Source organism: Odocoileus virginianus, chromosome 3, assembly GCF_023699985.2.
Source record: "Odocoileus virginianus isolate 20LAN1187 ecotype Illinois chromosome 3, Ovbor_1.2, whole genome shotgun sequence".
NCBI lineage: Eukaryota > Metazoa > Chordata > Mammalia > Artiodactyla > Cervidae > Odocoileus > Odocoileus virginianus.
This window is the reverse complement of record NC_069676.1, coordinates 20,232,906-20,260,695: the sequence shown is the minus strand read 5'-3', so window position 1 is coordinate 20,260,695 and position 27,790 is coordinate 20,232,906. Positions and strand designations below refer to the sequence as shown.

The 27,790-nt window shown below is 39.6% G+C and overlaps 1 protein-coding gene across 3 annotated transcripts in view; it reads right to left on the bottom strand.

Moving 5' to 3' along the window:
* Positions 1-27,790, bottom strand: part of MEIKIN (meiotic kinetochore factor) — a 118,611-nt gene that overhangs the window by 66,587 nt on the left and 24,234 nt on the right. For all 3 annotated transcript variants that reach the window (XM_070465061.1, XM_070465062.1, XM_070465063.1), the window contains exons 7-8: positions 12,017-12,056; positions 5,750-5,802 (exon numbers count right to left, since the gene is read on the bottom strand). In XM_070465061.1, the coding sequence (XP_070321162.1) occupies positions 5,750-5,802; positions 12,017-12,056 (93 nt within the window). The remainder of the gene's footprint in view (positions 1-5,749; positions 5,803-12,016; positions 12,057-27,790) is intronic.

The window sequence follows — 27,790 nt, the reverse complement described above, 5'->3', positions numbered from 1 at the left end:
GCCTCACTGCAGAGGCTAATATGTTGCTAGATTAAATATAGGATACCCATTTAAATTTCAGATGAGTGACCAATTTTTTTTTACTGTAAATATTTTCCATGTAATAGTGCAGTCTATGCAATGTTTATGATACAATTCTATTAAAAATTATTTGCTGCTTATCTGAATTGAAGTTTCGGGCATTGTGTATTTTTACTTGCTAAATTTGGCAACCTTTGAGGCTAATTATTCCTCTCTTCTTCATCTTCCAATGTAGATAGAAGCTGCAGGTTTGACAGTTCTGTAAAAGTTAAAATTAGTACCAGGACTTGGTAACAAATTACAGACAGGAATGACAAAGCAGAAGGTTTTGAGGATGGTCCCATGTTTCAGTTCGTTAAGCTACATTTGCTGAGTTGGAGGACACTGGACAAGGAAGACTGGGCTAAGCCTTGGTTGTGACAATTCATCGACAATTTGTTTAACCTCTTGGAAACTTCTGTTATAGCTGCTTCTAACTGTTGAAGTGTTCCATTCACATTCTTTTTACGTCTATTTTTAAATTTTCTCTTCATAAATGACACATCTACTCTTACGGCTTCAAAACCTCTATATCTGACTCTAAATGTTTATCTACAGCCACAGTCTCTGCCCTGAACTCTGGGCTCTTGCGTCGCAAATTGCTTTCATGACATCCCCAACTGAAGGTTAATAAGCCTCTTGATGTTTTTTTTTTTTCCCTTGATGTTTTAATATTTTGCTAAGGTAATCCATATATACAGTAGTGGGAACAACTCTTGTATTTACATGGATTCGTCCACATAGTTATCCCCTAGATCAAGACATAAAATATTTTCAACACTGCAGAAGTTTCTTTCCATTCTTCACATTTTCTTTCCCAGTTAGTATCTCCCCAAGAAAAGAAATGCAAAAAAGCAAAATGGCTGTCTGAGGAGGCCTTATAAATAGCTGTGTAAAGAAGAGAACTGAAAAGCAAAGGAGAAAAGGAAAGATATACCAATTTGAATGCAGAGTTCCAAAGAATAGCATGGAGAGATAAGAAAGCCTTCCTCGGTGATCAATGCAAAGAAACAGAGGAAAACAATAGAATGGGAAAGACTAGAGATCTCTTCAAGAAAATTAGAGATACCAAGGGAACATTCCATGCAAAGATGGGCTCAATAAAGGACACAAATGGTAGGGACCTAACAGAAGCAGAAGATATTAAGAGGTGGCAAGAATACACAGAAGAACTGTATAAAAAAGATTTTCACAACCCAGATAATCACTATGGTGTGATCATTCACCTAGAGCCAGACATCCTAGAATGTGAAGTCAAGTGGGCCTTAGGAAGCATCACTACGAAGAAAGCTACTGGGTGACGGAATTCCAGTTGAGCTATTCCGAATCCTAAAAGATGATACTGTGATAGTGCTGCACTCAATATGCCAGCAAATTGGGAAAACTCAGCAGTGGCCACAAGACTGGAAAAGGTCAGTTTTCATTTCAGTCCCTAAGAAAGGCAATGCCAGAGAATGCTCAAACTACTGCACAATTGCACTCATCTCACACACTAGTAAAGTAATGCTCAAAATTCTCCAAGCCAGGCTTCAACAATACATGAACCATGAACTTCCAGATGTTCAAGCTGGTTTTAGAAAAGGCAGGGGAACCAGAGATCAAATTGCCAACATCTGCTGGATCATCAAAAAAGCAGGAGAGTTCCAGAAAAACATCGATTTCTGCTCTATTGACTATGCCAAAGCCTTTGACTCTGTGGATCACTATAAACTGTGGAAAATTTTGAAAGAGATAGGAATACCAGACCACCTGACCTGCCTCTTGAGAAATCTGTATGCGGGTCTGGAAGCAACAGTTAGAACTGGACATGGAACAACAGATTGGTTCCAAACAGGAAAGGGAGTATGTCAAGGCTGTATATTGTCACCATGCTTATTTAACTTATATGCAGAGTACATCATGAGAAATGCTGGGCTGGATGAAGCACAAGCTGGAATCAAGATTGCCAGAAGAAATATCAATAACCTCAGATATGCAGATGGATACCACCCTTATGGCAGAGAGCGAAGAAGAACAAAAGAGCCTCTTGATGAAAGTGAAAGAAGAGAGTGAAAAAGTTGGCTTAAAGCTCAACATTCAGAAAACTAAGATCATAGCATCCGGTCCCATCACTTCACAGCAGATAGATGGGGAAACAGTGGAAACAGTGGCTGACTTTATTTTTGGGGGCTCCAAAATCACTGCAGATGGTGATTGCAGCCATGAAATTAAAAGATGCTTACTCCTTGGAAGGAAAGTTATGACCAACCTAGATAACATATTAAAAAACAGAGACATTACTTTGTCAACCAACAAAGGTCCGTCTAGTCAAGGCTATGGTTTTTCCAGTAATCATGTATGGATGTGAGAGCTGGACTATAAAGAAAGCTGAGCGACAAAGAATTGATGCTTTTGAACTGTGCTGTTGGAGAAGACTCTTGAGAGTCCCTTGGACTGAAAGGAGATCCAACCAGTCCATCCTAAAAGAGATCAGTCCTGGGTGTTCATTGGAAGGACTGATGTTGAAGCCGAAGCTCCAAAATTTTGTCCACCTGATGTGAAGAGCTGACTCATTTGAAAAGACCATGATGCTGGGAAAGATTGAAGGCAGGAGGAGAAGGGGATGACAGAGGAGGAGATGATTGGATGGCATCACCAACTCAATGGATATGAGTTTGAGTAAATTCTGGGTGTTGGTGGTGGACAGGGAGGCCTGGTATGCTGCAGTCCATGGGGTCGCAAAGAGTCAGATACGACTGAGTGACTGAACTGAATTGATCTCCCTTTCTAAAGATTATCATTATTCTGACTTCTGTTGTCTAGAATAGTCTTGCCTGATCTTGAGCTTCATATATATTGAATATATTGAGTATATGCATATTTGTGTATTTATTCTTTCATGGAACATTACGTAGATGAGCTGATAGAACAAAGTTAATATGTGCAAATCAAAGTCTCTTAGTCACTCTCCTAACTTGCTCTGCCCTACAATGTCCCTATTGCAAGAAATGATATCAATATTCATCTAGTTGCTCAAACCAAAAATTTAAGAGTCATTCTTGACTTTTCTCTCTTACCCATTAAGGAGCCTAATCAGAAAATCCTGGCCTATCTGCCTTTAAAATATATTTTAAATCAGACCACTGCTACCACTTGAGTCTCAAATACTATTATTTGACCATTCCAATAGTTTATCTGACAATGTTTCCTTGCTTCCACTCTTGCCCCCTTAGTCTATGCTCTGCATAGTAGCAACAGTAATAATTCTAAAATATGTACCTTATTATGTCCTTCCTCTACTCTAAATGTACTTATCAGAACATTTAGAAAAATATTCCTCTTCCTTGTGATGGCATATAAGACTACATTATACTACTTGCTCTGTGACCACAATCCAACCATTCATCTTTTTTTTTAAGATTAACACTCCATCAGGAATTTTTTTTTAATATTTTTAAATTAATTATTTTTATTTTTGGCTGCTCTGTGTCTTTGTTGCTGCGCATGGGCTTTCCTTACTTGCAGCAAGCAGGGACCACTCTTCTTGTCATGAGTGGGCTTTTCACTCCAGTGGCTTCTCTTGTTGAGGAGCACAGGCTCTAGGTTTCAGTACACACTGGCCCACTAGTTGCAGCTTGCAGGTTCCAGAGCCTGGGCTCAGTAGTTGTAGCACATGGGCTTAGTTGCTCTGTGGCATGTGGAATCTTCTCAGGCCAGGGACTGAGCCCATGTCCCCTGTATTGGCAGGTAGATGCTTATCCACTGAGCCACCAGGGATGTCCTCAACTATTCATTTTTACTTCCTTATTTTGCTCCAGGCACACTAACCTCTTTTCTTCAAACATGCTAAACACATTCCCATCTCATGGCCTTTTCTCTTATTATTCCCTTTCCCTGGCATGCTCTGCCCTCAGATTTCTCACATAGCCCACTCTCTCACTTCATTCAAGCTCTGTGCAAATGTCATGTCCTCAGAAAGGCCTACCCTCATTAACTTGTCCAAAACAGCATCCCTAGCCATACTCTGTGTTTTTACCTTCCTTTTTGTCCCACATTACTCTTATTTCTGACATTGTTATATGTACTTGTTTATCTGTTTATTATCTTATCTTTCTTTCTCTACTATAACATATACTATGTTAGGGCAAGGAATTTGTCATGCTCCCCAGCAACTAAAACAGTTTGTGCTACACCATGAGTGCTTAATAAATATTTGCTGACTGAGGGAACTTAATGAATGATGAGATAAGGTATCTCTACATCATCCAAGGGGAGATGTTCAGAGGCAGCTGCATCCAGAGAAGAGAGTCTTGAATGGAAAATTTGGAAGTCCTGCCTTTTATAGGACACTTATACATATCAGTGGATAGACTGAAAGGACATTAAAATCTAGGAATCAGCCTTTAAGAACCCCCACATTTAACAACTAATAGCAGTATATAAGATTGCAAAGAAGGTTGAACAGAAGTCTGAGAAGTAATTTATTGTTTGTTTCTAGTACTAGACTATTGGGGTCAGAAATAAAGTCATTTCTTGGTTTCCAAATATTTAGTTTAGAGCCTGACAAACAACTGGAACAAATGGATTTGTCGAATCAAGGAATATATGGAGAATACTGCTAGAGCAAAATGTGACTTATTTGATTTTAAAATTTAAGTCAATCAACCACATAATAATAATACAAAAGTGTACGTAACTACAGAATGACTATTCTGCCTTACTACCAGGCTTTATAGATATTTTCCACTGCAAATAGAAACTTTATTTGCCAAGGTCTAGATAAAATCATGATTGTTTTTGGTACCCTTACCAACTTTCCTTTTCATACCTTTCTTCTCTTGTTCACAAGCTCCTTAATCTTTGATCTATAAAAGAAATCTTTCTTCTAATGCTCATCTTCCAGGGTAGTACATGCTACTCTTTTCAAGGATGTGTGCTTTTACAAGTTTAGTTTTTATCACCAGATTCATTTCCCTTAGGATGGAAACCACCTTAATCGTTTTTATACCCATACTTCCCATACTTCCTAACATCTAGCATTTTCTAAATGCTCATTAAGATAACTGCTTAAAGGAAAGATAACACCAAAAATTCCTTTTTTTTTCCAGCTCATACAGACTTTTATATGCATCAGGAACAAAGCAAGCAATTCTTTAAATTTATCCATAAACAAATGCTATAAAACTTGCTGCAGGAAATAAAGAAAATACAAATCTGAAATGAAGCAGATGTTAATAAGATTGTAAATGTCTTGCTAAGTTTATTCTAATAATAAACTGCATAATAGAGGACCAAAAAATACAAGGCATTTTGTTGTTTCTTTTATTTTTCAATCATCACACATAACTTCAATGTATCTGTTAACTGATTACCTTCTTCTCCTATGATTGAAATTTACAAGGACAGGGGAAATATATCACTCCCTGTTGGTATATAGTAATGCCTAGTATAGAATATATACTCAGTAGATGTTTATTAAATGAATTAATGATAGGTACTGTGGGGATAGTTAAGACCTAACCTCACACATCTTCATTTCTTAAATACAACCACACATTAAAAAGCACTCAGTTTCCTGGGCTACCAGTTTTCTTAACATATACCATACTGTGATAAAAATAAAGAAATAGAGGATTATAAAAATGATTAGTTACATTATTAATTACCTGATTCTGAATATGAACCTGATTCAAATTTCATTATTAATTACCTGCTTCTGCCTTTGGTTTTGGAGAAATACTTTGGTGTGCTAACATCGTCATGCTAGAATAAGAACAAATTAATGGAATTCTTTTACTCTTTCAGTAACTTCTGAGAATCTTTAAATAATACTTAAAATAAGGACATTTCTATGCAATCAATTATCCTGTAGAAAAAATACAACTAGTTACAAAAATGTTAATATATCTATATGAACTAATAGTTTTTTGAAAAGGCAATTATGTGCATCCATCAGTGTGAGACAACATGTACAGAGCAAAGCATAGTATTTATTTTATTTTTTAATTAATTAATTTATTTTAATTGGAGGCTAATTACTTTACAATATTGTAATTACTTTACAGTTGTTGTAATTACAATAATTACAATGATGTGATTCACCACACATCAACACAAATCAGCCACGGGGGTACAAGTGTGCCCCATCCTAAAACTCCCTCCCACTTCCCTCCCCATCCCATCCCTCAGGGTCATCCTAGTGCACTGGCCCTGAGTGCCCTGTCTCATGCATCGAACCTGGACTGGCAATCTATTTCACATATGGTAATATACGTGTTTCAAAGCTATTCTTTGAAATCATCCCACCCTCACCTTCTCCCACAGAGTCCAAAAGTCTACTCTTTATCTCTGTGTCTCTTTTGCTGTCTCGCATATAGGGTCATCATTATCATCTTTCTAAATTCCATATATATGCGTTAATGCACTGTACTGGTATTTTTCTTTCTGACTTACTTCACTCTGTATAACAGGCTCCAGTTTCATCCACCTCATTAGAACTGATTCAAATGCATTCTTTCTAATGACTGAGTAATATTCCATTCTGTATATGTACCACAGCTTTCTTATCCATTCATCTGCCAATGGACATCTAGGGTGCTTCTATGGCCTAGCTATTGTAAACAGTGCTGTGAGGAACACTGGGGTACACATATCTCTTTCAATTCAGGTTTCCTCGGTGTGTATGCCCAGCAGTGGGATTCCTTGGGTTGTATGTCAGTTCTATTTCCAGTTTTTTAAGGAATCTCCACACTGTTCTCTATAGTGGCTGTACTAGTTTGCATTCCCACCAACAGTGGTAAGAGGGTTCCCTTTTCTCCACTCCCTCTCCAGCATTTAGAATCAGATAGATCTCAATTTAAAGCTCAGGTCTGCTACTTACACTTGAGTGGCCTTGGGAAAGTTACTTAACCTGTTTTGAGTCATGATTATCTCATTTATGCAAAAAGAATAGCACTCTTGTCTTCTAGGATTCTTCTGATAAGGATCCCAAGTAACATGAGAGATAATGCTTTAAAAAATTAATATTCTTTTTCTGTTTTATACTTTCATAAATGAGACTGCCCCCAATCAAATGTGTGAAAGAGGAATAGTTACTATTGAAGTAAGCCAGAAAGAAAAACACCAACACAGTGTACTAAGGCATATATATGGAATTTAGAAATATGGTAACGATAACCCTGTATGTGAGACAGCAAAAGAAACACAGATGTATAGAACAGTCTTTTGGACTCTGTGGGAGAGGGCAAGGGTGGGATGATATGGGAGAATGGCACTGAAACATGTAAATTATCATATGTGAAATGAATCGCCAGTCCAGGTTCGATGCATGATACAGGGTGCTCGGGGCTGGTGCACTGGGATGACCCAGAGGGATAGGGTGGGGAGGGAGGTGGGAGGTGGGTTCAGGATGGGGAACATATGTACACCCATGGTGGATTCATGTCACTATATGGCAAAACCAATACAATATTGTAAAGTAAAAAAATAAATTAAAAAAAACTGAAAAAAAGAGAAATAAACTTCTTCTGTTTATGAGTCAAAAAAAAAAAAAAAAAACAAAAAGATCAAAGCTCAGCCTTTGATCACCAAAGTGGGATTTCTGAGTCCCCAGTGGACCTGAAAACTAAATGTGAAAAGATTATTTTTAAATTCCTATTACTGCTTTAGTGAAAAGTTGAACTCAGGAAGCAAAAAGAATTTTACTCCTTCATATTTCCCCTTTAAATTCATCCTGTCAAAAAGACAAATTTAAAATTATAATTCAAAGACGCATATACCCCTATGGTCATAGCAGCAGTATTCACAATAGCCAAGACATGGAAACAACCTACATGTCCATCATCAGCTGAATGGATAGAGAAGACGTGGTGCATGTATACAATGGAATATACATATACATATGTATATAAAATACTACTCAACCACGAAAAAGGGTAAAGTAATACCATTTGCAGTAACACAAACACAACTAGAGATTACCGTATAACTTATATATGGAATCTAAAATATGACACAAACGAACCTATCTATGAAAGAGCAGAATCAGAGACATAGAGAACAGACTGGTGATTGCCAAGCAGGAAGGAGTTACAGGAGGGACAGAGTGGGAGGTTGAGGTTAGCAGATGTAAGCTTTTACAGATTGAATGAATAAACAACTGCATAGGGAACATACTGTATAGAATAGAGAACTATTAATATATTCAATATCCTATGATAAACCATAAAGGAAAATAATACTTAAAAAAGAATATGTATGTATAACCCAAAAACTTTGCTGCACAGCAGAAATTAACACAACATTGTAAGTCAACTATACTTCAATTGTAAAAATTGAAAAAAAAGAAACAAATACAACAAATACAATACAATACAAATACAATAAATTCATCCTGTCAAAAATAGTACTTTTTTGCCCCCAAATTAAATTTCATGTGTATTCTACTGTTTTCGTGGTACTCTCTGGTAATAAACACACACTTTTAGGTAATAAAAACCCCACTATTAGTCTTCTTAAAAACTAGAGGCACTGAAAGTCTGAAAATAAAAACCCAGCCTTTTAGCACAAGTAGCTTGAGAAGCACTGCACCATTATGCTGATGCCTGCTGAAGAGAGGGTGTCTTACCCATGTCCACATGGAGAACTTGCTCTCACTGCCTAGCTACCATTCAGCCTGTCTACTCGTGTTAACAGCATAAAACATTCCTCATTACTTTTGCCTCTTTAACCTGCTGGATGTCTTCAGAATATGTCACAAGAAAACCTGGATTCTGCACTATCACCATCTAGTGGCTAAAAGCGGACAATGTCAACTTCTACAGGTTTCTCAGGAAAATTGCTTGGGGAAACTATTTTGGATTTCCAGAACTGCACTGGGGTAAGGAACAGAAACTCCTGTACCAGGTTTGTGATAACTGTAAATCACAGAAACTTTGCTGTAAAGCAAAGACAAATGAGCACACACATACCAGGGACTTAAGTATTAAAGCAAGATTAACAGTTACAATGTTTCCCTGGTGGCTCAGATGGTAAAGGATCTGACAGCAATGCAGGAGACCCAGGTTTAGTCCCTGGGTTGGGAAGATCCCCTGGAGAAGGAAACAGCAATCCACTCCAGTATTTTTGCCTTGAGAATTCCATGGACAGGGGCCTGGCAGGCTATGGTTCATGGGGTTGCAAAGAGTCGAACATGACTGAGAAACTAAAATACGTAATATCACAACACCCAACTCTTATTATTTAATTTAAACCTCTTCCTTTTCCCAATCTAGCTCTGAGTTAGACTCCTGAAGTGAGGAAAGCAACTATAGTTTTTTTTCCCCCCTCTATTTCTTATTCTTTTTCCTCCCCCATTTGATAACTACTCTTTAAGATTCTTTGGCATTGGAGCAGCAGGAAGGAATTGTAGCAAAAAATAGGAAAGGTCTATCCTGATCTTAATTGATACTATTATAACATGTCCTTGGTGCCCTTTGGGCATGACAGATAACCAAATGCTGACTCTTTCAAATCTGAAGTATTATTTTTTGAAGAGTTCAAGATAAGATTTCCCTATCCCTAGGATGCTCTCACTTGCTGCTCTTTATGATGTTCTCAGATTTTGCATTTGATGATACAATTTCCAGCCTTGTTTTTTTAAAATATATTTTTCATTGTGTTTTTAAATTTTTTTATATATTTGGCTGCACCAGGTCTTAACTGTGGCACACAGGATCTTTAGTTGCAGCATGTGAACTCTTAGTTGCAGCATGTGGATCTAGGTCTCTGACCAGGGACTGAACCCAGAACCTGTGCATTAGGAGCTTGAAGTCTTACCACTGGACCACCATGGAAGTCCCTCCAACCTCTTTCAGCCAAGTTTATTTTGTCTTATCCAAGAAGTCATACTGAACATGGTCCCTTTCAAGATGATTCCTTCTGCGGGATCTATGTCTGACATCTGGGAAATATGCACAAATCTTTGCTGTGCAAAACTCTGAAAGTATATCTAGCGTCCTCTTTATCAGCCACTCCACAGCATCTAACTGACCTTCTTGCTTTGAACCTTTCCAGATGTGAGTCAGAAACCAAATTCCAGGGAATACATGTTGAATTTTCCAAATGGTTCTCTGGGGGCTTCTTCTCTTGTGCTGTAGTGAGGGAGAAGTTTCTCTCTCTCCTTGCATATGACACGAACAACTCTTATCAAAGAAATAAACATTTTAAAAATATTTATTCATTTTTTAATTGAAGGATAACTGTTTTACACAATTGTGTTGGTTTCTGCCAAACATCAACAAAAATATTCTCAATCATTTCATCCTCTCAGTGCATTCTTACTCTTTTTTTTCAAATAACTTGGAGATTGGTGATGGGCTAATGATGAAAGAATTAGGTTTTGATCTCATCTATTACAAGCTTGACATACATGGTACTACACAGAATGGGGGATAGAGTAATTGTCATTTTATTTTGTTCTCATCTATTGAGGTCACTTTCCAAACTCTAAGACTACATGAAAGTACATTTAACATCTTGCTAGTTCTCAAGGTTTCACAAACCAAAGGCAGTGCAGAGAAGGTGGTCAAATTTAGAACCAAAATACCTGGCATAGGGCTATTGTGTCTAGGAGAGTTTACCATGAATGTTGCAGAAAGAAAATGAAGTCAAAGTCTGGGTGGAGAACTTCAATAAGACTTAAGGGGCTTAGGGTAGTAACAAAAGCTAAGGTGAGGAAGAATCAGCAATGGAGAACTTCAGGCCCAAAATAAGGCTGCAAGTTCATCAATGACTTTATCAGTAGAGTCCAGCTCAGGTACAGAACTAGCCTTGAAACCTGCAGCACAAATCAGTAAAAATTCAGAGACAACTCATGGGACCCAGACACTCTCAAGACCCAACTTTACTTCTCTCCCACCTCTGGCCTATACATCTATATTTGCAGTGATTATTTGTCCAAACTGGGACCCTTCTGAGAGTAAAAGTCAGCTCTATTAAAGATTATGTCACAATAGCAGGTACATACTGGGACTGTCTCAGGTAAATCATGAGGCACGACCATCCTCAGGAATAGTTTCATACTTCACCATTCAGTCCTTCAGTGGATCCTGTTAGTCCTGCTTTGAAAATATATCCAAACTCTGACCTCTCACTATCTCCTCTCTTGCCACTCTGGTCCATAGTCCAATATTTTTTACTCAGTTAGGCCAGTATTCTCCTAACTATAATTTCCCTAATTCTTTGCCTTATCATAGTCTGTTCTCAATACAGCAGCTAGGATGATTCTTTCAAAACATAAGCCATATCACATCATCCTTCTAAACCCTTCCACAGCCTTAAAATTCACTTATACTTGCCTAAAATGCTTTATATGATCTGGCATCTTGGTTCTCTCACTTATCTCCCACCTCACTACTCCTCCTCACTTCACACCCGGAGCCCAAGCCTTCCCGCCGTGGGGATGGCTCCAACTAGTCCCTCTACCTGGAAGGTTCTTTTCTCCAATGAATTACACAGCTTGGTCTATCTACTTCTTATGTCTCTGCTCAAAGACTACCTTTTCAATGGTGAGTCTCTGACCACACTACTTAAAAGAGCAAGTCTCTACCCTAATTCTCTGTAGTCCCCTATCTTGCTTTATTTCTCTCCATAGCATTTATTACCATATAGCATGGTATAAATTTACTTGCTTGTTAATTTATTGTTAATATCCTCCAACTAGAATGTGGACTCAATTAAGGCAGAAATTTTGTTTTTAATCAATTTTGTTCACTACAACAATTATATAGTTAGACAGATAGACAGACAGACAGACAGACAGACAAATAGATGGAAAATATACTCCAGTAATCAGAACAGTCCTGGCATGTAGTGAGTCTTCAACAAATACTGAATAAACAAACACCTGAATTTGTGGGCTAACAATCATACTTGCTATATAACTATGAGAACAAAAAGCATTAAAAACACAACAACTTTTAAAAATGTTAGTTCTTACACTTTTCTGTGGCACTTCTGATAGTCTTCTGAAGCGGTATCTAAGGGGGAAAAAAGATCTATTAGGAATATAATTCAGGGGAGGGAAATCAAGATGGCAGAATAGGAGAACATGGAGTTCACGTCCCATAGCAAACATATAAAAAATATATCCACATGTGGAATAATTATCATGGAAAATTAACTGGAAAATGCCTATACAATCAAAGCTGTAAGAAAGATCTCCACATAACCAGCTGGGATGGGGAAAAAAAGGCATCAGGTCAGGACCTGTGCCCCTGGGAGGAATCTGTAATGAAATAAAACATCTGTGTGGGTAGACCCTTCCCCTGGGGAGCATTAAGTTAAGCCGAACCTGGGCATCACAGTCCTGGGGTCCTGTGTGCATGAGACAAACTTCCTTTCCTGCTCAGAAATCCACTGAGATGACAGGAATGAGGAATGAGGAGTCCACACATGCTGGCTTGCCAAAAATCAGGGCAAAGAGAACCTCATGTCACCTCCCAACCCAAAAGGGGAAGTACGCCAGCCCCACTCACTCTGCACCACAGCCTGAAGCAGGTTCTGGGCAGAGACTTGGTTTAGCTACACAGAGACACACTGGAGCGCCTGAGGCATGATCTGGATGGAGCTGTGGTGGCCACTATCTTGCATGCATGTAGGGTGGCATCAAAAGTGTGTGAAGAAAGGCTTTGGGACCCAGGAGGAGAGAAAGGCTTTGGGTCCCAGGAGGACCACACAGGTCCCACTGGATTTCAAAATCTTCAAATCACCAGAGGATCATCTAAGAGAGAGGGCTCTTCATCAAGGAGGCTGACTTTAAGGGATGACTTCAGCTGGAGGACACAGATCCTGGTGCCAGTATGAGGGTCTGCAGAAGTGGCACAGCATGCCTTCAGAGTAGATGTTGTCACCACTCCTTCTTGACTACTGAGGAAACTCAAGCACAGGGAACTTCAGAGATCAAGCCCTGAGCCTTTGGAGTGGGAGCACTGACTCCAAGACCTTAGACTACTGGAGAACAAACCCCAGGGAGTATCAAAGAGTGAGAACTCACAAAAGGAAACCACTTGAATATAAGACCCAGCATCACCCAAACACCAGTAGCACCCTGTGCAGGACACCTCATCTAAACAACAAGCAAAACAAAAATACAAACCCAATCATCAGCAGACAGGGTTACCACCTCACTCAGCCTTGCCCATCAGAGGAAAAACAAACAAACAAAAGCTCAGCACAAATCTCACCCTATACAAAGCTTACACAAACCACTGGACCAACCTAAGGAAGGCAGAAACCAAAAGGAAGAAAGAATTCAACCTTGAAGCCTGGGAAAAGGAGATCTCAAACACAATAAGTTTTTTAAGAAATGAGAAGGCAGAGAAATGAAGGAACAAATGAAGGAACAAACCGAAACACAGAAGTCCAAATAAATGAAGAGGAAATAGGCAAAACTACCTGGAAAAGAATTCAGAATAATGACAGTAAAGATGATCAAAAACCTTGAAAGCAAAATGCAAGAATCAATTAACAAAGACTTAGAGGGAGGAGCCAAGATGGCGAAGGAATGGGACGGGGAGACCACTTTCTCCCCTATAAATTCATCGAAAGAACATTTGAACGCTGAGCAAACTTCACAAAACAACTTCCAACCGCTAGCAGAAGACATCAGGCGCCCAGGAAAGCAGCCCATTGTCTTTGAAAGGAGGTAGGACAAAATATAAAAGATAAAAAGAGAGACAAATGAGCTAGGGACGGAGACCCCTCCCGGGAAGGGAGTCTTAATAGAGGAAGTTTCCAAACACCAGGAAACCCTCTCACGGGCGGGTCTGGGGGAACTTTTTGAATCTCAGAGGGCAACCTAACTGGGAGGGAAAATCAATAACACCCACAGATTACATGCCTAAAAGCAACTCCCAGCAGAAAAGTACCCCAGACGCCCGCATCCACCACCAGCAAGTGGGGGCGGAACAGAGAGGAGCCAGTGGCATTGCTTAGGGTAAGGACTGGCCCGAATGCCCTGAGGGCAATCGGAGGGAGCTAAAGAGAGATAGCAACTTAAACTGTGGGATAGCAAGAGAGAGAGAAAATTAACCTGCCCGAACACACTGCCGGCCATTCGCAGAACAAAAGGACTGAGCAGTTCCAGAGAAGAGCTAGTCAGTGGCGGACTGGCCCATCCCCGCCGGAGGCAGGCGGCAGGGGGGAAGAGAAAGGGGCAAACTCGGCCCCAGAGACGGCATCCCCTACCAAACTGCAAACAGGCCTCCAGTTTCTAACCAAAGATTTCCTGAGATTCTGGATGGTCAACATCCACCGGGAGGGTCGCGGCTAGAGGCCAGCTCCCAAGAACACACACAAGGCGCACCTGACCCAGGGCGCGCGGAAACTGAGGCTGGGGCCGTGGAGGGGAGAAGGCGCACCGCACCCGGGGAGAGTGTGCCTGTCAAGCTCCTGGCTGCCTGAGCTGCTCAGGCTGGGGAAGGCACAAAACGCAGGCGCAACCGAGTCCGCACTTTTGTGGAATACCCGAAAACTGGAACTGCACGCAACACAGGGCCTGCTCCATATAGAGCAGCCGGGAGCCTGAGCCTGAGACGGGGAAAGCACACATCCATGAGAGGGGGCAAACCCAGTGTGGCCGGAACACTGCGACTGCTCCCCACACAGGCCAGTGACATTTGTCTGCAGCACCCCTCCCTTCCCGCAGCACCACTGAACAAGTGAACCTCAACAAGAGACCACCTCCACCCGCTTGTGTCAGGGCGGAAATTAGACACTGAAGAGACCAGCAAACAGAAGCCAAATGAACAAAGGGAACCGCCTCAGAAGGGACCAGTGCAACAGATTAAAATCCCTGTAGATAATACTGACTACGACGGAAGGGGCCTGTCAATATCCAGAAGTGTAAGCTGGAACGAGGAGCTATCTGAAATTGAACCAAACCCACACTGACTGCAACAGCTCCAGAGAAATTCCTAGATATATTTTTACTTTTTTTTAATTAAAAATTTTTTCTCTTTTCTTTTTTTAATTTTTCTCTTTTACTTTCTTTTAAAATTCCCTATTACTCCCCCATTACTCCTTAACTTTCATTTTCATATATTTTTACTTTTTTTTTAATTAGGAAAAAAAATTTTTTTCCTTGTTTTATTTTTTTCTCTTATTTTCTTTTAAAGCCCTCTATTACTCCTCTATCACTCCTTTTCATTTCACTATAACCTTGCAAAAAAAAAAAAAAAAAAAAAGAGAAGCCATATTTTTAAACCGAACTTCATATATATTTCTAAAATTTTTTGTGTTTTTGTTTTTAATATTGTATTTTTAAGAGTCTAACCTCTACTCTAGATTTTTAACCTTTGTTTTTCAGTATTTGATATCAATTTTGGACATTTAAGAATCAAATATTCAGTACCCATTTTTACTCAGGAGTGTGTTGATTACTGTCTCCCCCTTTTGACTCTTCGTTTTCTCCCTCAGAACACCTCTACCTCCTCCCCCTGCCTTCTCTTCCCAATCAAATTCTGTGAATCTCTGTGGGTGTATGGGCTACGGAGAACACTTTGGGAACAGACAACTGCGTAGATCTGTCTCTCTCCTCTTGAGTCCCCTTTTTCTCCTCCTGCTCATCTCTATCTCCCTCCTCCCTCTCCTCTTCTTCATGTAACTCTGTGAACATCTCTGGGTTTCCCTCACAGTGGAGAATCTTTTCACCATTAACCTAGAAGTTTTATTATCAGTGCTGTATAGTTGGAGAAGTCTTGAGACTATTGGAAGAATAAAACTGAAATCCAGAGGCAGGAGACTTAAGCCCAAAACCTGAGAACACCAGAAAACTCCTGACTACATGGAACATTAAGGAATAAGAGACCATCCAAAAGCCTCCATACTTAACACTGAAACCAACCACCACCCAAGAGCCAATAAGTTCCAGAGCAAGACATACCACGCAAATTCTCCAGCATTGCAGGAACATAGCCCTGAGCGTCAACATACAGACTGCCCAAAGTCACACCTAAACATAGACCCATCTCAAAACTCACTACTGGACACTCCATTGCACTCCAGAGAGAAGAAATCCAGTTCCATGCACCAGAACACCGACGCAAGCTTCCCTAACCAGGAAACCTTGACAAGCCAATTGTCCAACCCCACCCACTGGGTGAAACCTCCACAATAAAAAGGAACCACAGACCACCAGATTACAGAAAGCCCACTCCAGACACAGCAATCTAAACAAGATGAAAAGTCAGAGAAATACCCAACAGGTAAAGGAACATGAAAAATGCCCACCAAGTCAAACAAAAGAGGAGGAGATAGGGAATCTACCTGAAAAATAAGTTAGAATAATAATAAAAATGATCCAAAATCTTGAAAACAAAATGGAGTTACAGATAAATAGCCTGGAGAGGATTGAAAAGATGCAAGAAATGTTTAACAAGGACCTAGAAGAAATAAAAAAGAGTCAATTAAAAATGAATAATGCAATAAATGAGATCAAAAACACTCTGGAGGGAACCAACAGTAGAATAACGGAGGCAGAAGATAGAATAAGTGAGGTAGAAGATAAAATGGTGGAAATAAATGAAGCAGAGAGGAAAAAAGAAAAAAGAATGAGAAGAAATGAGGACAACCTTAGGGACCTCTGGGACAATGTGAAACACCCCAACATTAGAATCATAGGAGTCCCAGAAGAAGAAGACAAAAAGAAAGGCCATGAGAAAATACTCGAGGAGATAATAGCTGAAAACTTCCCTAAAATGGGGAAGGAAATAGTTACACAGGTCCAAGAAACCCAGAGAGTCCCAAACAGGATAAACCCAAGGCAAAACACCCCAAGACACATATTAATCAAATTAATGAAGATCAAACACAAAGAACAAATATTAAAAGCAGCAAGAGAAAAACAACAAATAACACACAAAGGGATTCCCATAAGGATAACAGCTGATCTATCAGTAGAAACCCTTCAGGCCAGAAGGGAATGGCAGGACATACTTCAAGTAATGAAAGAGAATAACCTACAACCTAGATTACTGTACCCAGCAAGGATCTCATTCAGATATGAAGGAGAACTCAAAAGCTTTACAGACAAGCAAAAGCTGAGAGAATTCAGCACCACCAAACCAGCTCTTCAACAAATGCTAAAGGATCTTCTCTAGACAGGAAACACAGAAAGGTTGTATAAACGTGAACCCAAAACAACAAAGTAAATGGCAACGGGACCATACCTATCAATAGTTACCTTAAATGTAAATGGGTTGAATGCCCCAACGAAAAGACAAAGACTGGCTGAATGGATACAAAAACAAGACCCCTATATATGCTGTCTACAAGAGACCCACCTCAAAACAAGAGACACATACAGACTAAAAGTGAAGGGCTGGAAAAAAATATTTCACGCAAACAGAGACCAAAAGAAAGCAGGAGTCGCAATACTCATATCAGATAAAATAGACTTTCAAATAAAGGCCGTGAAAAGAGACAAAGAAGGACACTACATAATGATCAAAGGGTCAATCCAAGAAGAAGATATAACAATTATAAATATATATGCACCCAACATAGGAGCACTGCAATATGTAAGGCAAACGTTAATGAGTATGAAAGAGGAAATTAACAGTAACACAATGATAGTGGGAGACTTTAATACCCCACTCACAACTATGGATAGATCAGCTAAAGAGAAAATTAACAAGGAAACACAAACTTTAAATGACACAATGGACCAGCTAGACCTAACTGATATCTATAGGACATTTCACCCCAAAACAATCAATTTCACCTTTTTCTCAAGTGCACACAGAACCTTCTCCAGAATAGATCACATCCTGGGCCATAAATCTAGCCTTGGTAAATTCAAAAAAATTGAAACTATTCCAGTCATCTTTTCTGACCACAGTGCAGTAAGATTAGATCTCAATTACAGGAAAAAAATTATTAAAAATTCAAACATATGGAGGCTAAATAACATGCTTCTGAATAACCAACAAATCATAGAAGAAATCAAAAAAGAAATCAAAATATGCATAGAAACAAATGAAAATGAAAACACAACAACCCAAAACCTATGGGACACTGTAAAAGCAGTGCTAAGGGGAAGGTTCATAGTATTACAGGCTTACCTCAAGAAACAAGAAAAAAGTCAAATAAATAACCTAACTCTACACCTAGAGCAACTAGAGAAGGAAGAAATGAAGAACCCCAGGGTTAGCAGAAGGAAAGAAATCTTAAAAATTAGGGCCGATGGAGAAGGAAATGGCAACCCACTCCAGTATTCTTACTTGGAAAATCCCATGGACAGAGGAAGCTGGCGGGCTACAGTCCATGGGATTGCAAAGAGTTGGACACGACAGAGCGAATGAGCAGACACATGCTGCTCCTGGTTTAAAATCCTGCCATGGCTCACCACTGCCCTCAGTACAACTTCTTGGCCTACCCATTGGGTCCTCCAGCATCATGTTGGGACATTCCTATCTAGAACCCTCCCAACAGTCCTACTCAAAGACCCTGATGCTGGGAAAGATTGAAGGCAGGAGGAGAAGGAGGCGACAGAGGATGAGATGGTTGGATGGCAGCACTGACTCGATGGACATGAGTTTGAGAAAACTCCTGGAGATAGTGAAGGACAGGGAAACCTGGCATACTGCAGTCCATGGGGTCTCAAGGATTCAGATATGACCAACCGACTGAACAACAGTCCTACAAAGCCACTGGGAACTCCCTCATTTCCCCACGCCTTTGTTCTTGTGATTTCCTGTTCCTGGGGGCCCCTCTCCTCCCTCATCTTTTGATGACAAACTCCCATTATCCTTCAGGTGGCAGTTCTGCTTCCCTTGCAGGGAAACACTGCCTCCTTTCATGTGCCCAAACTCGAGAATCAGTGCTGGAGGGACAGGTTCTCAGGGTCACAGGGTGGCGGGACAAAGTGTCTCTGTCACATCCCCTTTGGGATCTCTGGTGACCTCGGAATGGTTGCCTACAGCTGTGGCCCAAGTCTGTGCACAAATGCCCAGCAAAGTGGACCCTGGCTGGATCTTTCCACAATGGCAAGCCGCTGGAAAGTAAACCCCTCCAAGTGGTGGGTCCTGATGCTGTCGCAGGAGCCCTCCCTCGTGCCCCTCCTGCTCCACCCTCCACTGGAGGGGTCTTTTCTGCAGCTCAAAGGCTGACACACTGCCTCCTGATGGCAGTTCCATTCCCTGCCCTTGACAGAGTGCACTTTACATCCTATCAGAGTCCCTGCGTGAATTAATGAACTCTCTGGCATCACCATGCCTGGTCTCCCTGTGCCCTTGCTGCCTTCATTCAGGGGGGATACCATCGACCTCTCAGGGGCACCCCTGGCACTTTGACGTCTCTGAGGTCAAGCCTTAGAGAGGCAGGCAGTCCATGTCCACTAGGTTCCGGCATGCCTGCCCCAGCAAAAGGCTCATCCCCTCACATGGCAGTCCTGCCCCGCCACACACGGCGAGCCCCTTCCTTCTCGGTGCTCCCACCACCCGTCCACTTCTCGTCCTTCTATGCCTGGCAATGATCACACTTGTGACGACAATAATTCTCCCAGAGGCGAGAACCACAAGGGGTCCCCGCTAATCAGCCGAGGTGTGAAAGCGCACAGTGCCTGCTTTTATAGACCCTGCTTTCAACGGATTGAGCACCTGACACAAGCCCACCCATTGCTTCGTCAGCAGCCTATGAGGTGACTGAGAACAGAAGCTCTGGCCAATCAGAGAGGCCGGACCTGAACTGGCCAATCAGGTTTCTCTCAGTCGGCTTTTGAATACAGAGCAGGAGGGGAGCCTCTGGGAGCAGGTGCCACGTGAACAGGGACAGGAGGGACCGAAAGGCTAGAGGGGAGCTAGCAGAGGGTGTCTGGGCTCCTAGTACGGATGCGCCTGCTCCACAGGGGACTGCTGCCTTCACTCAGGGTTCCTGTTGCTTTTATGTCCAAAATAAACTCCCCCTTTCCTGAGGACGTCTGAATCTCGGATACTTACCACCGAATAGCTCACCCGCCTGTAGAGAAACAGGCCTCCTGTCTTAATGCTGTGTGTTCTGGACCGTGAGTCATCTCAGTCCTGAGGAGAGCACCAGTCCCAAACTCAGTGCCTGCAGCTGTGCTGTGTGTCCTGGGGCAAACTGGGAAATCTCTCTGCGAGTGATTTTCCACTTTGCAAAATTCTACTAGAGGGTACATTTCTCAGGTCTTGATCATCGTGTGAGGTGTATATATATATATATATATCTCTCACACATGTGTATATGTTTGTATATTTTAATGATCTGTGTGTATCACTATTGTTTACTTAGTATTTTTTTTCTTTAAGTCAGTTCAATTTTTGTTTCAATACTTTTATTTAAGGAAAAATCTTTATGTTGATTCTGTAAATGGAAAAACCAATATTCACTATAAATAAAAGGCAATAGCACAAAGTAAATACAGTAAAAAAAAAAAAATTAGGGCCGAAATAAATGCAAAAGAAACTAAAGAGACCATAGCAAAAATCAACAAAGCTAAAAGCTGGTTTTTTAAAAAATAAACAAAATTGACAAACCGTTAGCAAGACTCATCCAGAAGCAAAGGGAAAGAACCAAATTAACAAAATTAGAAATGAAAATGGAGAGATCATGACAGACAACACTGAAACACAAAGGATCATAAGAGACTACTACCAGGAGCTCTATGCCAATAAAGTGGACAACTTGGAAGAAATGGACAAATTCTTAGAAAAGTATAACTTTCCAAAACTGAACCAGAAAGAAATAGAAGATCTTAACAGACCCATCACAAGCAAGGAAATTGAAACTGTAATCAGAAATCTTCCAGGAAACAAAAGCCCAGGACCAGATGGCTTCGCAGCTGAATTCTACCAAAAATTTAGAGAAGAGCTAACACCTATCTTACTCAAACTCTTCCAGAAAATTGCAGAAGGAGGTAAACTCCCAAACTCATTCTATGAGGCCACCATCACCCTAATTCCAAAACCAGACAAAGATGCCACAAAAAAAGAAAACTACAGGCCAATATCACTGATGAACATAGATGCAAAAATCCTTAACAAAATTCTAGCAAACAGAATCCAACAACATATTTAAAAAAATCATACATCATGACCAAGTGGGCTTTATCCCAGGAATGCAAGGATTCTTTAATATCTGCAAATCAATCAATGTAATACACCACATTAACAAATTGAAAGATAAAAACCATATGATTATCTCAATAGATGCAGAAAAAGCCTTTAACAAAATTCAACATCCATTTATGATTAAAACTCTCCAGAAAGCAGGAATAGAAGGAACATACCTCAACATAATAAAAGCTATATATGACAAACCCACAGCAAGCATCACCCTCAATGGTGAAAAATTGAAAGCACTTCCCCTGAAATCAGGAACAAGACAAGGGTGCCCACTCTCATCATTACTATTCAACATAGTTTTGGAAGTTTTGGCCACAGCAATCAGAGCAGAAAAAGAAGTAAAAGGAATCCAGATAGGAAAATAAGAAGTGAAACTCTCGCTGTTTGCAGATGACATGATCCTCTACATAGAAAACCCTAAAGACTCTACCAGAAAATTTCTAGAGCTAATCAACGAATATAGTGAAGTTGCAGGATATAAAATTAACACACAGAAATCCCTTGCATTCCTAAAACTAACAATGAGAAAACAGAAAGAGAAATTAAGGGAAACAATACCATTCACCATTGCAACAAAAAGAATAAAATATTTAGGAGTATATCTACCTAAAGAAACAAAAGACCTATACATAGAAAACTATAAATCACTGATGAAAGAAATCAAAGAGGACACAAACAGATGGAGAAATATACCGTGTTCAATTACTGGAAGAATCAATATTGTCAAAATGGCTATAGTATCCCAAAGCAATCTATAGATTCAATGCAATCCCTATCAAGCTACCAACAGTATTTTTCACAGAACTAGAACAAATAATTTCACAATTTGTATGGAAATACAAAAAACCTCAAATAGCCAAAGTAATCTTGAGAAAGAAGAATGGAACTGGAGGAATCAACATGCCTGACTTCAGGCTCTACTACAAAGCCACAGTCATCAAGACAGTATGGTACTGGCACAAAGACAGAAATATAGATCAATGGAACAGAATAGAAAGCCCAGAGATAAATCCACGGACCTATGGACACCTTATCTTCGACAAAGGAGGCAAGGATATACAATGGAAAAAAGACAATCTCTTTAACAAGTGGTGCTGGGAAAACTGGTCAACCACCTGTAAAAGAATGAAACTAGAACACTTTCTAACACCATACACAAAAATAAACTCAAAATGGATTAAAGATCTAAATGTAAGACCAGAAACTATAAAACTCCTAGAGGAGAACATAGGCAGAGCACTCTCCGACATAAATCACAGCAGGATCCTCTATGACCCACCTCCCAGAATATTGGAAATAAAAGCAAAAATAAACAAATGGGACCTAATGAAACTTAAAAGCTTTTGCACAACAAAAGGTGGAAAGACAGCCCTCAGATTGGGAGAAAATAATAGCAAACGAAGCAACAGACAAAGGATTAATCTCAAAAATATACAAGCAACTCCTACAGCTCAATTCCAGAAAAATAAATGACCCAATCAAAAAATGGGCCAAAGAACTAAACAGACATTTCTCCAAAGAAGACATACAGATGGCTAACAAACACATGAAAAGATGCTCAACATCACTCATTATCAAAGAAATGCAAATCAAAACCACAATGAGGTACCATTACACGCCAGTCAGGATGGCTGCTATCCAAAAGTCTACAAGCAATAAATGCTGGAGAGGGTGTGGAGAAAAGGGAACCCTCTTACACTGTTGGTGGGAATGCAAACTAGTACAGCCGCTATGGAGAACAGTGTGGAGATTTCTTAAAAAACTGGAAATACAACTGCCATATGACCCAGCAATCCTACTTCTGGGCATACACACCGAGGAAACCAGATCTGAAAGAGACACATGCACCCCAATGTTCATCGCAGCACTGTTTATAATAGCCAGGACATGGAAGCAACCTAGATGCCCATCAGCAGACGAATGGATAAGGAAGCTGTGGTACATACACACCATGGAATATTACTCAGCCATTTAAAAGAATTCATTTGAATGAGTTCTAATGAGATGGATTAAACTGGAGCCCATTATACAGAGTGAAGTAAGCCAGAAAGACAAAAGACCAATATAGTATACTAACACATATATATGGAATTTAGAAAGATGGTAACGATAACCCTATATGCAAAACAGATAAAGAGACAGATGTACAGAACAGACTTTTGGACTCTGTGGGAGAAGGTGAGGGTGGGATGTTGTGAGAGACTAGCATTGAAACAAGTATACTATCAAGGGTGAAACAGATCACCAGCCCAGGTTGGATGCATGAGACAAGTGCTCAGGCCTGGTGCACTGGGAAGACCCAGAGGAATCGGGTGGAGAGGGAGGTGGGAGGTGGGAGGTGGGAGGGGGGATCGGGATGGGGAATACTTGTAAATCCATGGCTGATTCATGTCAATGTATGACAAAAACCACTACAATATTGTAAAGTAATTAGCCTCCAACTAATAAAAATAAATGGAAAAAAAAAAACAACAACAAAGACTTAGAAGAATTAAATAATAAACATACAGAGACAAACAACACAATTACTGAAATTAAAAATACTCTAGAAGGAATCAATAGCAGAATATCTGAAGCAGAAGAATGAATCAGTGAGCTGGAAGATAAAATGGTGGAAATAACTTCTGAAGAGCAGAATAAAGTAAAAAGAATGAAAAGAACTGCAGATAGTCTCAGAGACCTCTGGGACAGAATCAAACACACCAACATTTGAATTATAAAGGTCCCAGAAGAAGAGAAGAACAAAGGGTATGAGAAAATCTTTGAAGAGATTATAGTTGAAAATTTCCCCAACATGGAAAATGAAATAGTCAATCAAGTCCAAGAAGCACAAAGAGTCCCATATAGGATAAACCCAAGGAGAAACACCCCAAGACACATACTAATCAAACTAAAAAAGATTAAGCACAAAGAAAGAATATTAAAAGTAGCAAGGGAAAAGCAACAAGTAACATACAAGGGAAACCCCATACATTTTACAGCTAATCTTTCAGCAGAAACTCTGCAGGTCAGAAGGAAACAGCAGGATATATTTAAAGTACTGAAAGGGAAAAATCTGTAGCCAAGATTACTGTACCCGGCAAGGATCTCATTCAAAACTGATGGAGAAATCAAAAGCTTTTCAGACAAGCAAAAGTTTAGAGAATTCAGTACCACCAAGCCAACTTTACAATAAATGTTAAAGGGACTTACATAGTCAAGAAATATAAGAAGAAAAAGATCTACAAAATCAAACTCCAAACAATTAAGAAAATGGCAATAGGAACACATATATCAATAATTACTTTAAACATAAATGGATTAAATGATCCAACTAAAAAGCACAGACTGGCTGAATGGATACAAAAATAAGACCTATGTATATGCTGTCTACAAGAAACCCACTTCAGACCTAAAGACACATATAGACTGAAAGTGAGAGGATGGAAAAATATATTCCATGAAAATAGGAAGCAAAAGAAAGCTGGAGTAGCAATCCTCATATCAGACAAAACAGACCTTAAAGATGACAAGAGATAAGGAAGGACACTACATAATGATCAAGGGATCAATTCAAGAGGAAGACATAGTAATTGTAAATATCTACGCACCCAACATAGGAGCACCTCAATACATAAGACAATCACTCAGACATAAAAGGAGCAATTGACAGTAACACAATAATAGTAGGAGACTTTAACACCCCACTCACACCAATGAAGAGATCATCAAAACAGATAATTAATAAGGAAACACAAGTCTTAAATAATACCTTAAATGAGATGGATTTCATTGATATCTTCAGGACATTTCATCCAAATGCAGAAGAATAAACCTTCTTCTAAAATGCACATGAAATATTCTCCAGGATAGACAACATCTTGGGTCACAAATCAAACCACAGTAAATTTAAGAAAATGTAAATTGTATCAAGCATCTTCTCCAACCACAATGCAATGAGACTAGATATCAATTATAAGAAAAAAAAACCTTAAGAAACACAAACACATGGAGATTAAACAATATCTTTCTAAATAACCAGCAGGTTACTGAAGAAATCAAAAGGGAAATAAAAAAATTTCTAGAAACAAATGACAATTAAAACATGACAACTCAAAACCTATGGGATACAGCAAAAGCAGTTCTAAGAGGGAAGTTTACAGCAATACAATCCTACCTCAAGAAACAAGAAAAACATCAAATAGACAACCTAACTTTACTAAAACAACTGGAAAAAGAAGAACAAAAAAATCTCAAAATTAGTAGAAGGAAAAGAAATCATAAAGATCTGAGCAGAAACAAATGAAAAAGAAATGAAAGAAACAATAATAAAGATTAATAAAACTAAAAGCTGGTTCCTTGAGAAGATAAGCAAAATTGACAAATCTTTAGCCAGACTCATCAAGGAAAAAATAGAGAAGAATCAAATCAACAAAATTAGAAATGAAAAAGGAGAGGTTACAACAAACAGTGCAGAAATACAAAGGATTATAAGAGACTATTATGAACAACTATTTGGCAATAAAATGGATAACCTGAAAGAAATGGACAGATTCTTAGAAAAGTTTAATCTTCTAAGACTGAACCAGGAAGAAACAGAAATTATGAACAACTCAATTACAAGCACTGAAATTGAAGCTGTGATCAAAAATCTCCCCCCAAACAAAAGCCCAGGACTAGACGGCTTCACAGAAGATTTCTGTAAAACATTTAGAGAAAAGCAAATGCCTAGAAACCTATATGCAGGTCAGGGAGCAACAGTTAGAACTGGACATGGAAAAACAGACTGGTTCCAAATAGGAAAAGGAGTACGTCAAGGCTGTATATTGTCACCCTGCTTATTTAACATATATGCAGAGTACATCATGAAATACGCTGGGCTGGAAGAAGCACAAGCTGGAATCAGATTGCCAGGAGAAATATCAATAACCTCAGATATGCAGATGACACCACCCTTATGGCAGAAAGTGAAGAAGAACTAAAGAGCCTCTTGAGGAAAGTGAAAGAGGAGAGTGAAAAGGTTGGCTTTAAAGCTCAACATTCAGAAAACTAAGATCATGGCATCTGGTCCCATCACTTCACAGCAAATAGATGGGGAAACAGTGGAAACAGTGGCTGACTTTATTTTGGGGGGCTCCAAAATCACTGCAGATGGTGAGTGCAGCCATGAAATGAAAAGACGCTTACTCCTTGGAAGGAAAGTTATGACCAATCTAGATAGCATAGTCGAAAGCAGAGACATTACTTTGCCAACAAAGGTCTGTCTAGTCAAGGTTATGCTTCTTCCAGTGGTCATGTATGGATGTGAGAGTTGGACTGTGAAGAAAGCTGAGTGCTGAAGAATTGATGCTTTTGAACTGTGGTGTTGGAGAAGACTCTTGAGAGTCCCTTGAACTGCAAGGAGATCCAACCAGTCCATCCTAAAGGAGATCAGTCTTGGGTATTCACTGGAAGGACTGATGCTGAAGCTGAAACTCCAATACTTTGGCCACCTCATGCAAAGAGTTGACTCATTGGAAAAGACCCTGATGTTGGGAGGGATTGGGGGCAGGAGGAGAAAGGGACAACACAGGATGAGATGGTAGGATGGCATCAATGACTCAATGGACATGAGTTTGAGTAAACTCCGAGAGTTTGTGATGGACAGGGAGGCCTGGCATGCTGCGATTCTTGGCGTTGCAAAGAGTTGGACATGACTGAGTGACTGAACTGAACTAAACTGATTCTTCTAAAACTCCTTCAAAAATTTCAGAAGAAGGAACATTTCCAAACTCATTCTACAAGGCCACCATTACCCTAATACCCAAACCAGACAAAGACAACAAAAAAAAATGAAAACTACAGGCCAATATCACTGATGAACATAGATGCAAAAATCCTCAACAAAATTTTAGCTAAACAGAATTCAGCAATACATCAAAAAGTTCATACACCATGATCAAGCTGGGTTTATTCCAGGGATGCAAGGATTCTCCAATATACACAAATCAATCAATGTGATACACTGTATTAACAAATTGAAAGATAAAAACCATACGATATTCTCAATAGATGCAGAAAAAGGCTTTGACAAAATTCAGAACCTATTTATGATTAAAACGCTTTGAAAAATGGGCACAGAAGGAACCTACCTCAACATAGTAAAGGCCATATATGAGAAGGTTACAGCAAACATTATTCTCAGTGGTGAAAAAGTGAAAGTGTTCCCCCTAACATCAGGAACAAGACAAGCGTGTCCACTTTCACCACTGTTAATCAACATAGTTCTGGAAGTCCGAGCTACAGCAATCAGAGAAGAAAAAGAAATAAAAGGAATCCAGATCAGAAAAGAAGAAGTAAACCTCTCACTGTTTGCAGATGACAGGATAGTGTACATAGAAAACCCTAAAGATACTATCAGAAAATTACTAGAGCTAATCAGTGAACTCAGCAAAGTCACAGGATACAAAATCAATACACAGAAATCACCTGCATTTCTATATACTAACAATGAAAAATCAGAAAGCAAAATTAAGGCATCAATCCTATTCACCACTGCAACAAAAAGAATAAAATATCTAGGAATAAACTTGCCTAAGGAGACAAAAGAACTGTACACAGAAAATTATAAGCCACTGACGAAAGAAATCAAAGATGACATAAACAGATGT